The sequence below is a fragment of the Oncorhynchus keta genome, chromosome 35 (assembly GCF_023373465.1).
Source record: "Oncorhynchus keta strain PuntledgeMale-10-30-2019 chromosome 35, Oket_V2, whole genome shotgun sequence".
Taxonomy (NCBI): domain Eukaryota; kingdom Metazoa; phylum Chordata; class Actinopteri; order Salmoniformes; family Salmonidae; genus Oncorhynchus; species Oncorhynchus keta.
The window spans coordinates 44,416,351-44,429,838 of record NC_068455.1 but is presented as its reverse complement, the minus strand read 5'-3'; the positions used below and the strand labels follow the sequence as shown (position 1 = coordinate 44,429,838).

The window sequence follows — 13,488 nt, the reverse complement described above, 5'->3', positions numbered from 1 at the left end:
TCAACAGGAGATCTCCTCTGCTTGCCATTCCGGTTCATCATTCCCAGGACCTGGCAGTAAGACCTGGATCAGATCCTCGGTCTAATCACAGAGAAGGCCAATTTATGCACTGGAGCCGTGCGCAGGTCAGACACACACGCACACCCACACCACGTGTACTCACACAGGCACACAAACGCACACCCACACCACGTGTACTCACACAGGCACACAAACGCACACCCACACCACGTGTACTCACACAGGCACACAAACGCACGCATAGAAACACACTGAGACTGATCACATAGGACAACACAGCTGTCACACTCTCAAAGCATGTTTGACCTATTACAGTTGATGGCAGTCTAATGACCTAATGGTACACAGATGACAGTCTCTCCAGGGCAGGCTCCAGGCATACGCGACATAAGAGGTCGCCAGGGGGCCCACGACCCAAAAACATATTAAAAAAATAAATAGGAACTCAGTCAGGGTCTCAACTTACTGTTAAGAGTTAGAATGGTAGAATACACAAGGTGGGGTTTCAAAACTTGGTTCTGCCTCAGCAGGTTTTCTTTTGTTATGTCAGTCACTGACCGTCAGTTAATTAGCCATGTCAGCTAACAATTAGCAATGTCAGCTAAGTAAAACATGTTTAAAAATGTCTCTCTGCCCCATGGCAAAAGGAGTAATAAATGCATGAAATGTGTTGCAAAAAAATTGATTAACTTCTCTCCGCCCGATGGCAAAATGTGTAGACTTGCATAAATTAAAACTGCAACATTTCTCTACTCCCCATGGCAAAATGGCTAGAAATACAGGGAATTAAGTTTACAATCTTTCATTTTTCTCTCTGTCGTCAAGAGGGGGGGCAGATTTTTTGTTGTTGCCGCCAACCAAATCTCACTTAGGGCCCCCAAAAGGCTAGAGGTTCTCTGACCCCATTAGTGACCCCCCCACTACATGGCAGTGGGAGCAGGGAGGTTCTAGAAGCTTCCCTACGTGGAGCTGTTGGTTCCTAAAGCCACTGATAGGTATGGATGGAATTATCATCGTACAGAAATATTAGAGAATCTGACAATAGAACAGCTTTTAGACAGACAAGACTAAAGACTCGTGTGTGTGTGTGTGTGTGTGTGTGTGTTTTATTCTAAATCAAATATTGAATTCTATATTATATGAATTTCAATTTCCCATTATTTTCCAGAATTTACCCTGGAATTAAGGAGATAGTGGGGCTACTTTGTGCTTATCATCTACTGATTAATATTTTATATTTATTTTGTCTGTAGGACAATTGAGCGTGGTAATAAAGGTACACACTGTCTCCCTTTGCCTTGCTCAGGGCAGGAAGGCAACCAGGGGGCCCTGAGGACAGATACAGTGACTCTGCTCTTCCAGGACTCTCCAGAGGTACAGTCGAAACACTGTAGCAAACAAAATGTGCTTTTCTTATAAGTCCAGGTAGTCCCACCCTGTGTGTCTGTTTTCTTCCATATGGTGTCCAATGAACACGACTCTGATGTTGTGGTTCCAGTCGGACGGACGGAGGGTGAAGTCAACGGGGGACGAAGTAGGGAAGATGACACTCCCAGCCATTCAAAGGAGACCAAAGAAGGAGGTGAGCGCTATCTTCTACGCCAGACCTGTGAGGAACAAGACCCCTGGCATAGTGTAAAGTATTGTATTCATGATTGTGTCTGTACACACTTACAATGATTTATCGTTCATGTCTCTCTCTGTGTGTGTGTGTGTGTGTGTGTGTGTGTGTGTGTGTGTGTGTGTGTGTGTGTGTGTGTGTGTGTGTGTGTGTGTGTGTGTGTGTGTGTGTGTGTGTGTGTGTGTGTGTGTGTGTGTGTGTGTGTGTGTGTGTGTGTGTGTGTGTGTGTGTGTGTGTGTGTGTGTGTGTGTGTGTGTGTGTGTGTGTGTGTGTGCATTACAGCCCAGGCCAGTGTGTTCAAAGGATGTGTACGGAGGAGGAGAGAGGAGGTGCAGGGGGCTGAGGAGGTGCTGGAGAATGAGAACACAGCAATTAAATGGTGCAGTATCTGATTTTCGCATGCATTCTATTGCCTGAAGAAGAAGAAACTAAATCTATGTACTATGTGTTTTTTTTTTAAATGTTACCCCTGCCTGCAACCAAATTTCCCTCTGGGGACAATGAAGTTTGAACTGTTATTTCTTTCCTTAAGTAGTGTAATTGGACCATCTTTCACTTCTCTCCTTGAAATGATGTATGAGGTTTATTATACGGAAAAATATATATAAATGCAACATGTAAAGTGTTGGTCCCATGTTTCATGAGCGGAAATAAAGATCCCAGAAATGTTCCATATGCACAATAAGCTTCTTTGTCTAACATTTTGTGCACAAATTTGTTCATATCCCTGTTGGTGAGCATTTTTCCTTTGCCAAGATAATGCATCCACCTGACAGGTGTGGCATATCAAGAAGCTCATTAAACGGTGCTTGGGACAATAAAAGGCCACTCTAAAATGTGAAGTTTTGTCACACAACACAATGCCAACACAATGCCATAGATGTCTCAAGTTTTGAGGGAGTGTGCACTTGGCATGCTGACTGCAGGAATGTCCACCAGAGCTGTTGCCTAAGAAATTAATGTTTGTTTCTCTATCATAAGCCGCCTCCAACATCGTTTTAGAGAATTTGGAAGTACGTCCTACCAGCCTCACAACCGCAAACCACGTGTAGGGCATATTTTCAGCGAGCGGTTTGCTAATGTCAACATTGTGAACAAAGTGCCCCATGGTGGCGGTGGGGTTATAGCATGGGCAGGCATAAGCTATGGACAACGAACACTATTGCATTTTATCGATGGCAATTTGAATGCACAGAGATACTGTGACGAGATCCTGAGACCCATTGTCGTGTCACACATCCGCCACCATCATCACGTGTTTCAGCATGATAATGCACGGCCCCATGTCGCAAAGATCTGTACACAATTCCTGGAACCTGAAAATGTCTGTTCTTCCATGGCCTGCATTCTCACCAGAAGTGTCACCCATGGAGCATGTTTGGGATGCTATGGATCGACATGTACAACAGCGTGCTCCAGTTTCTGCTAATATCCAGCAACTTCGTAAAACCAATGAATTGGAGTTGGAGAACATTCCACAGGCCACAATCAACAGCTTCATCAGCTTTGCGAAGGAGATGTGTCACGCTGCATAAGGCAAATGGTGGTCACACCAGATACGGACTGGTTTTCTGAACTTCCTGACTGATGTCTTGAGATGTTGCTTCAATGTATCCACATCATTTTCCATCCTCTGATGCCATCTATTTTATGAAGTGCACCAGTCCCTTGTTGGGGAATAATCAGAATTAGTTGGGTAACATAGATAAGATGTTTTATTTTCATTATATGCTTAGGAGTTATTTCTCATAAGAATGTATTTTGTTGTACTATAGTGGTGGCCATTGGTAGTTATCTGTTCTCTGTCAGGACTAAGTTGCTTGGGCCGCAGAGAAGGGAGAGGTCAAGGTGTCATCATGTGTAAACATATCTTTTGCTCCACTGTGTCTGTGTGCCAGTCACACCCTACTTTTCCCATCGGGGAGAGGAGGATGGCAGTGTCTGGAATCATTCTATGCTGCCTCTTTTGTTGTTCCTATCTTGACCTATAACCCCACTCTCCTTTCCGTGAGTTTGTCCAGGATTGGTTGTATTTAGAATTGGTTGTATCTAAATGATCATTTATAGCCAACTCTGTCTTGCTAGGGGATATTCCTCTCTGAAGTAAAGTCTTTCTTTGTGTAAGTTCCTAAGACCTGTGGTTTGTCATGTCGTCTAGGGGGGGTGGATCTTTGCTATAAAGGATCCCATTTGCCATTATGTTGACGACTTTTCATTAGAGATACTGAACTGTTGAAAGTCAAAATGCTATTGCAAAAACTTAATTATTATTAAAGGTGAAGATTAAGCATAACTCTGACTCGTGTGTGATTTGCTCTCTCATCATTTGGTAATTAAGGAAATTTCCACGACACCCTCCTGCAGCAAAGCACCCCCACAACATGATGCTGCCACCCCTGTGCTTCATGGTTGGGATGGTGTTCTTCGGCTTGCAAGCTTCCCCTTTTTCCTCCAAACATAACGATGGTCATTATGGCCAAACAGTTCTATTTTTGTTTCATCAGACCAGAGGACATTTCTCCAAAAAGTACAATCTTTGTCCCCATGTGCAGTTGCAAACCGTAGTCTGGCTTTTTTATGGTGGTTTTGGGGCAGTGGCTTCCTCCTTGCTGAGTGGCCTTTCAGGTTATGTCGATATAGGACTCGTTTTACTGTGGATATAGATACTTTTGTACCTGTTTCTTCCAGCATTTTCACAATGTCCTTTACTGTTGTTCTGGGATTGATTTGCACTTTTCACACCAAAGTACGTTCATCTCTAGGAGACAGAACACATCTCCTTCCTGAGCGGTATGATGGCTGCGTGGTCCCATTGTGATTATACTTGCGTACTATTGTTTGTACAGATGAATGTGGTACCTTCAGGCGTTTGGAAATTGCTCCCAAGGATGAACCAGACTTGTGGAGCTCTACAATTTTTTTCTGAGGTCTTGGCTGATTTTTTTTTTTTCCCATGTTGTCAAGCATAGAGGCACTGAGTTTGAAGGTAGAACTTGAAATACATCCACAGGTACACCTCCGATTGACTCAAATGATGTCAATTAGCCTATGTAAACTTCTGACTACTGGAATTGTGATAGTGGAAGAATCTGTCTGTAAACAATTGTTGGAAAAATTACTTGTGTCATGCACAAAGTAGATGTCCTAACCGACTTGCCAAAACTATAGTTTATTAACAAGACATTTGTGGAGTGGTTGAAAAATGAGTTTTAATGACTCCAACCTAAGTGTATGTGAACTTCCAACTTCAACTGTATGTAAGGTTTGTTGGTCTAGTGTATAGTTTAGCAAACTTGGCAATTTATCACATGGAATAGCCTTCATTTCACAGAACAAGAATAGAGTGATGAATTTCAGAAGAAAGTGCTTTGTTTCTCGTCATTTTGAGCCTGTAATCAAACCCACAAATGCTGATGCTCCAGATACTCAACTAGTCTTAAGAAGGCCAGTTGTATTACTTCTTTAATCAGCACTACAGTTTTCAGTTGTGCTAACATAATTGCAAAAGGGTTTTCTCATGATCAAGTAGCCTGTTAAAATGATAAACTTTGATTATTTAACACAACGTGCCATTGAAACACAGGAGTGATGGTTGCTGATAATGGACCTTTGTACGCCTATGTAGATATTCCATCAAAGAATCTGCCATTTCCAGCTACAATAGTCATTTACAACATTAACAATGTCGACACTGTATTTTTGATGAATTTGATCTTATTTTAATGAACAAAAATAGTTATTTTCTTTTAAAAACAAGGACATTTCCAAGTGACCCCCAACTTTTGAACGGTAGTGTATCTTTTTTCAACATCTTGTGCTCGTAGGGATAAAAGTAACAGTCTTTGTTAAATGCATGTTTATTCACGCCTGGTTGTTGTTAGTGTGAAAGGATTGATACTACAAGAGGTCCTTTGTATGTTTCTCCTCGAGATTTTGACCAAGACTACAGTGGATAAGAAGTTCTATGAAAAATATCCCCTTCCCCTCCCAAAAGACCCAGACAAGTTGTGTCTCCTTCACTGGAGCCAATGTGAGTAAAACATTTAAATGTGTTAACCCTCGCAAGGCTGCCGGCCCAGGCGGCATCCCCAGCAGCGTCCTCAGAGCATGCGCAGACCAGCTGGCTGGTGTGTTTACGGACATATTCAATCAATCCTTATCCCAGTCTGCTGTTCCCACATGCTTCAAGAGGGCCACCATTGTTCCTGTTCCCAAGAAAGCTAAGGTAACTGAGCTAAATAACTATTGCTCCGTAGCACTCACTTCCGTCATCATGCTTTGAGAGACAAGTCAAGGATCATATCACCTCCACTCTACCTGACACCATAGACCTCCTCCAATTTGCTTACCGCCCCAATAGGTCAACAGACGACGCAATCACACTGCACATTGCCCTAACCCATCTGGACAAGAGGAATACCTATGTAAGAATGATGTTCATCGACTACAGCTCAGCATTTAACACCATAGCACTCTCCAAACTCGTCCCTGGGACCCTGGGTCTCGACCCCGCCCTGTGCAACTGACTGCGTGGTCATGCACGCCTCCAACTCAATCATCAAGTTTGCAGACGACACTACAGTGGTAGGCTTGATTACCAACAACAACGAGACAACCTACAGGGGAGGAGGTGAGGGCCCTCGGAGTGTGGTGTCAGGAAAATAACCTCACACTCAATGTCAACAAAACAAAGGAGATTATCATGGACTTCAGGAAACAGCAGAGGGAGCAGCCTCCTATCCACATTGACGGGACAGTAGTGGAGAAGGTGGAAACTTTTAAGTTCCTCGACGTACACATCTCTGACAAACTGAAATGGTCCACCCTCACAGACAGCGTGGTGAAGGCGCAGCAATGCCTCTTCAACCTCAGGAGGCTGAAGAAATTTGGCTTGTCACCAAAAACACTCAAACTTTTACAGATGCACAATCGAGAGCATCCTGTCGGGCTGTATCACCGCCTGGTACGGCAACTGCTCCGCCCACAACCGTAAGGCTCTCCAGAGGGTAGTGAGGTCAGCACAACGCATCACCGGGGGGAAACGACCTGCCCTCCAGGACACCGACACCACCCGATGTCACAGGAAGGCCAAAAAGATCATCAAGGACAACAACCACCCGAGCCACTGCCTGTTCACCCCGCTATCATCCAGAAGGCGAGGTCAGTACAGGTGCATCAAAGCAGGGACCGAGAGACTGAAAAACAGCTTCTTTCTCAAGGCCATCAGACTGTTAAAACAGCCATCATTAACATTGAGTGGCTGCTGCCAACATACTGACTCAAATCTCTAGCCACTTGAATAATGGAAAAATTTATATAAATTTATCACTAGCCACTTTTAACAATGCCACTTTATATAATGTTTACATACCCTACATTACTCATCTCATATGTATATACTGTACTCTATACCATCTACTGCATCTTGCCTATGCCGTTCGGCCATCGCTCATTCATACACTTGTGTGTATAAGGTAGTTGTGAAATTGTTAGCTTAGATTACTTCTTAGATATTACCGCATGGTCGGAACTAGAAGCACAAGCATTTCGCTACACTCGCATTAACATCTGCTAACCATGTGTATGTGACAAATAAGATTTGATTTGGTCTGATGAAACAAAAATAGAACTGTTTGGCCATAATGACCATCATTATGTTTGGAGAAAAAAGAGGGAGGCTTGCAAGCCAAAGAACACCATTCCAACCATGAAGCCGGGTGGCAGCATCATGTTGCAAAACACCATTCTCAACGTCAACAGCAAAGAGGCGACTCCGGGATGCTGACCTTGGCCAATAAAAATAAAAGATTAAGATGGGCAAAAGAACACATACTGCCTAGAAGGCCAGCATCCTGGAGTCGCCTCTTCACTGTCGAGACCCTTGTTTTGCGGGCACTATTTAATGAAGCTACCAATTGAGGACTTGTGAGGCGATTGTTTCTCAAACTAGACACTCTAATGTACTGGTCCTCTTGCTCAGTTGTGCACCGGGGCCTCACGCTCAATTCTGGTTAGAGCCAGTTTGCGCCGTTCTGTGAAGGGGGTAGTACACAGCGTTGTATGAGATCTTCAGTTTCTTGGCAAATTATCGCATGGAATAGCCTTCATTTTTCAGAACAAGAATAGACTGATGAGTTTCAGAAGAAAGTTCTTTGTTTCTGGACATTTTGACCTGTAATCCCACAATTGCTGATGCTCCAGATACTCAACTAACCAGTTTTATTTCTTCTTTAAATCAGAACATCAGTTTTCAGCTGTGCTAACAATGGTAAAAGGGTTTTCTAATGATCAATTAGCTAATCTAACTGTATCATTTTAAAAGGCTAACACAACGTGCCATTGGAACACAGGAGTGATGGTTGGTGATAATGGGCCTTTGTACGGCTTTTATCTGCCGTTTCCCACTACAATAGTCATTTACAACATTAACAATGTCTACACTGTATTTCTGAGTGACCCCAAACTTTTGAACGGCAGTGTACATTGAATGTAAAGAATTCCTCTTCATCAAAATAAACGTGAAAATATACCAAATGAAATATTTTATCTTACAAAAACAGCAACGTCCTCTGATTGTACAGTACAAGCATTTTGGGTTAAATGTCATTATTTCTGAATATAAAGTGCAATAAAACAGCAAACAGACTACAGTTTTTCCCCACTCAACATATCACCTTGCATGGAGCGCCTTTGTAGTTTCATATCAAAATAAGTTACATTAAGACATTACAATGTAATAACGGTTTCTCTGACCTTGGTATACAGTAGCAGCACTGTGATTTCAAGATATGAACTCTAGTTGGTCTATGTTCAACACTAACACATTGACTGTGGTCTTCTATAGGCCTATAGCCTAGTGTTTCTATGGGCAGTATTCACACAACATGGCAGCAAAGTGGCAAGAATTGCTGACTCGGCCTTAACTAGATAGGCAATAAATCTGGACCCCGGCTGGAATAAACCCCACTTGAACTCTGTCACAGTTGTTATAAGGTGTGGAAGCCACAACATTTTGCATGATGAGTTCCCACTAAGCTCATTTGCATTCTCTTCTACATATTGTCCAATCACTCTACTGCCTGGCTGGTGTAGGTCAGGATTGTGTCCAGTAGGGAGAAAACGTTTTGAAACAGGGACTGGGGAGGTAGCTTACTACTTGAACTTGTCCAGTAAGAAGCTGTCATTTTCATTATCTGTTACAAAATGTTGTGTTCTACAGCGATATGCTTTGGTCCCTTTGGATAGCCTAAACACCGCTCTAGTTGAAATATGTTACGTAAAGTCACATAAAGTCACTTCTATTGAAGACATAACTAAGCCTATAGAAAGTACCCTAGACAAGAAACAATAACTTGAACTAGGTGGTGTGTGATAGAACCTTTTTAAAATGTGTCCAGTCATCTTTTTTTAGAGCGAGACCCATAGAGATGTACTGTGCTGATACAGTATCTATTTCTATGGTGAGACCTTTGTGCCATTCTGCTGCCCCTTGCTCTCAGTCTCACTGATGGAGCTCACTATGCATAGAGTGATGCCCACCATGGTGAGGACCATCCCTCCAACAGCTCCTGCAACAAACAAACACACAGAGACGGTGTGTGAAAAATGAGACAATCCTCAATGCAATGTGTGCTAAGGCTAACCAAACAGCCCAGAGAGCGATGGCAATGTTGTAGAATGTGTGCCATTATGTTTGGAGAGTGGTGACCACACAACACTTACTTTTCCCTCCAAACTCCTCCCCGAGTAGCTTCCCAGTGAGCATGGTGAAGAGGAAGGTGAGGGAGTTGGCCACGGGCACAGCCAGAGACAGATCTGTAGGAGGGGAGGGGGGTGCAAAAAAAGAGTGAGGTAGAAAAATCGGCATCTAGGGGCAACTTCAATCATGCGATTTGGAGATAAGAGAAACCTGAGGAGGATGCGATTGTGAGCAGTCAATGTGTAAAACAGTCATCCTCTAGTTCAACATGTTTTAGTAGTAAGATGTAGCTCACCTGTGGCGGCAAGAGTGAAGTAGTACACCAAGGACCCACTCTGATTCAGTAGGAATGGTATCAGGTACTGCAAATGTACAGGGACACATTGTTATAGGCTACATCTGCTATAAATAACAGGAAAAGCATGGAAAGTGTATTTGCATCAATTAAGAATTACATCCAAGACTATAGGCCTAAATTGAAAAAGTTTTAGTCCCTCTCCAAATACAAGTGTCAATTTACCTTGATGTTTAAAAACAGGAACTTAACCTCTGCCAGGAAGTGAAGAAACTTGCTATCCTTTTTCACATGTTCAATCCCCTCTGTGCCTCTCTTCAGAAATGGGTTGGTGCAACCCCACAGCACAGCTACCAGCAGGAGGCATAGTACCTCCACTAGAAATGAAATGTCTGTCAATCATCTGTCTTGATTAAATTGGATTCAAACGGTTAATTCTAAGTTTATGATAAACACAATTTCAGTTGATAATGGTACTCATGTTGGACAAACAACAATGCCTATGTGCACTGCCAACAACCACTCAATTATTATATTTGTCTTATCACCTAAAACCCTCACAAAATTTTGAAAGCTTATTTTCCACCATAATTTGCAAATAAATTCATTAAAAATCCTACAATGTGATTTTCTGGATTTGTTTTGTCTGTCATAGTTGAAGTGTACCTATGATGAAAATGACAGGCCTCTCTCGTCTTTTTAAATGGGAGAACTTGCACAATTGGTGGCTGACTAAATACTTTTTTTGCCCCACTGTACTGTTCTATACTATTCTACAGTATCTCATTCACTTAATAATGTTCACATATCTGGCATTACTCATCTCACATACTGTATTCTATACTTCTATCTTAGTCCATTCCGCTCTGACGTCGCTCTTCCAAATGTATAGTCTTAATTCATTCCTACTTAGATTTGTGTGTAGTGGGTATATGTTGTGTAATTTGTTAGACATTACTGCATTGTCGGAGCTAGATGCACAAGCATTTCGCTACACCCGCAATAACATCTGCCTATCACGTGTATTTGCTTTGATATTATGGCCAGAAAAGTGAGAGTACAAAAAGATAAAGCTCTCTAGCTTATGACATTTGCTCAAGATGTATTTTACACAACAGTTGTCACACATACATATTTCCCCACGGTCTGTTGAACTGTTCAAAACGTGTGAATTTAACGACCATGTAAATATATTCAAACTCTTTTATACCTTGATTGAAAGCTAGCTACAAGTTACTAACTTTTGACTTTCCCTTAGCTAGATAATGCTACCCGGAAGCTGCCTTAGCAAAGCCCTCGCTAACGCTAATTCGTTTTCTCTTGTAATTCACAGTTATCGGCTTCAACCTCAGTAAATAATCAATCCAGCAAGCTCGGTTTCATTGTGTGACTAACACAATAAATAAGGACTGTTATAGAGCCATGTGTAAGTATATAGCTACGCTAGTATACCCGATTTACTAGCTAGCTACTGTACTTACCCACGGACACCATTGTTGAAAACGAGTACTGAGTCGCATTCAAGTCACCTACGGTAAACAGTTCTACAACGTTGGCTGGACACTCCGTCAAACGTAGTAATTATATCTGATAGTTTTATTTCAGAAGCGAAATAAAAGCATAAAATGTCTATATATATTTTTTGTCAAGAATTATGGTCTTAATCAATTTACTGTAAAATCTTAAACTGGAACAGACAGTTTGAACTACCTTGCAGATATAAAACAAACAATCACAGTCAAAAATATCAAATTCCCAGTTTATGCTAGAACACCAACTTTAAAAGAGGTTTTAAAAATAGGTTCTATTTCATTCAAACACGACATAGAGTGAGACATTAATGCCCGATTTAATATGTATTTTTATTAGATTTTATTTAACCTTTATTTAACTAGGAAAGTCAGGCAAATATAACTCATTCACCAATACATTCCTTGGTATTAGGTTGTAAATCACAGCTGGCCTGGTAAGATTTTCTGCTTCCACTTATTCAGTTCCAGCCGCCACCACGAGCCCATCCTCCCCAATTAAGGTGGCACCAACATTCTGTGCTCTTCGTGGTTGTTTGATCAATAGGACTGTAAAGTTCCCAAATGTAAGAGGACTCCCGTGGTATTTACATATTTGCATAAATCGATTTAGGTATATGTATTTTGTGGCTTTTGGCAAATGCTTTCTAATGATCTAAAGTGCCGTTGTTGCTAGTGCCTGCAAACACACAGCCCAGTTCAAAGTGAATGATGGCCGTATGGCTTATTTGCATATAAGCTTAATGTAGCACTGCTTGACTATGGTGCACAGGTCTGTGTAGAGTCCGGTGCTGAGGTCCATTCAGTTCGCTTGAACGTTTGCTACGCTGCGGAACGTTTTGTACAGATTGACACGTTTCCCAAAAACGTCCTTGTATGTTCTTGAACAACCTTTGACTTATTTTTGCTTACATTTGGTGTGTGTGGCTAGGTGTGGGCTGAAGCAATGAGTGGACATATTTAAAGGGCAGTGGCCATGCTGACAGTGTTCCCCAACCCACAACCCAACACCTCCCGTTTGTCAACTGGTCGTTCAGTACATCACTGTTTCTGTTCAAGTGAACATTACAGAATGTAAAAATGTACTATCAATTGTCCAACCCACGGCTGCTAAAGAATTTTCACAAATGCTTTACTCCACATCATTCCCAAACATTCCATGAAAGTTTGAAAATGTGAAAATATGTATGTAAGATCTCATTTCTCAAACATTCAAAAAATTCAAATACATGTCATTCTTCCTGTGGGTGAATATGAACAGATTTTAATAAGATTTAATGTTGCTAAAATGCTGTCAGTTCCACTTTAAATGACGCTCAAACGCATTGCAACTTCAAAGTAATGGAGATCTGTAATGCACACTCGAAATTCTGCCATTGGCAACTTTCTACCAGATGAGGGCACTGAATCTTTCAGTTGCCAGTCACTTGAACAAAAAAAGTAGTCTTAAGAGTATTCTCAAGCTGTTGACACCTGTTGAGCCATTCATTCAAAGTCAATAGAAAACTGTCTGCGAAATACCGAGGTCATTTAAAAAAAAAAAATGGATATTTGGTGGATATTCGGTTTTCTCTTGGCAAAGCGTGCCACGACTATGAAAACGATATATTCTGCATCAGGGGAGGATGTAGAAAACATTTTTTTTAGTTAACATATATTTCTTTTAAAAAAAAACATCTTCAGATTTCAATCTTCAATAGCTCTTAAACAAAGCGTGCCATGACCATGAAAAATTATATTTTCTGAATCAATTGTTTGAGCTATTAAAGATTGAACCCCTCCCCCATAAAAATCGAAATGGTGTGGATTTTTCTCCATCCTCCCCTGATTCAGAATATATTATTTCCATAGACTTGGCATGCTTTTTATTTTAAAGCTATTGAAAATTGAAGATTGAAATCTGAAAAATAAAAAAATCTACATTTATAAAAATATAAAGTGTGGATTTTTCTCCATCCACCTCTGATTCAGAGTATACCATTTTCATAGTCATTGCATGCTTGGTTAAATAGCTATTGATGAGAGAAGAACATATATCCACTAACTATCCAATATAAAACACATTTTACCTCTGTCTGCTACAGTGCATTGAAGGTCCCCAAGAACACAGTGGCCTCCATTAAATGGAAGAGGTTTGGAACCACTAAGATTTCACAGAGCTGTGGCCCCCCGGCCAAACTAAGCAATCGGGGGAGAAGGGCCTTGGTCAGGGAAGTGACAAAGAAACCCAATGGTCCAGAGTTCCTCTGTGGAGATGGGAGAACCTTCCAGAAGGACATCCATCTCTGCAGCACTTCACCAATCAGGCTTTTATACTACAGTG

The 13,488-nt window shown here is 41.5% G+C and overlaps 1 protein-coding gene across 1 annotated transcript; it reads right to left on the bottom strand.

Moving 5' to 3' along the window:
* Nucleotides 1–7,846: 7,846 nt before the first annotated feature.
* On the bottom strand, nucleotides 7,847–11,201 carry tmem234 (transmembrane protein 234). The gene is made up of 5 exons (XM_035752720.2): nucleotides 11,118–11,201; nucleotides 9,862–10,013; nucleotides 9,637–9,703; nucleotides 9,365–9,457; nucleotides 7,847–9,210 (listed from the first exon to the last, which is right to left on the bottom strand). The coding sequence occupies exons 1-5, from the start codon at nucleotides 11,128–11,130 to the stop codon at nucleotides 9,098–9,100; spliced, it is 438 nt and encodes a 145-aa protein (XP_035608613.1). The 5' UTR covers nucleotides 11,131–11,201; the 3' UTR covers nucleotides 7,847–9,097.
* Nucleotides 11,202–13,488: the final 2,287 nt, after the last annotated feature.

Bases quoted from the DNA above. Each gene is read 5' to 3' on its own strand.
- tmem234 (XM_035752720.2), bottom strand. The intron at 9,704-9,861 runs GTAAATTGACAC...GTACATTTGCAG, and splicing joins TCCTGTTTTTAAACATCAAG to TACCTGATACCATTCCTACT. The intron at 9,458-9,636 runs GTGAGCTACATC...CCCCTCCTACAG, and splicing joins CTTCACTCTTGCCGCCACAG to ATCTGTCTCTGGCTGTGCCC.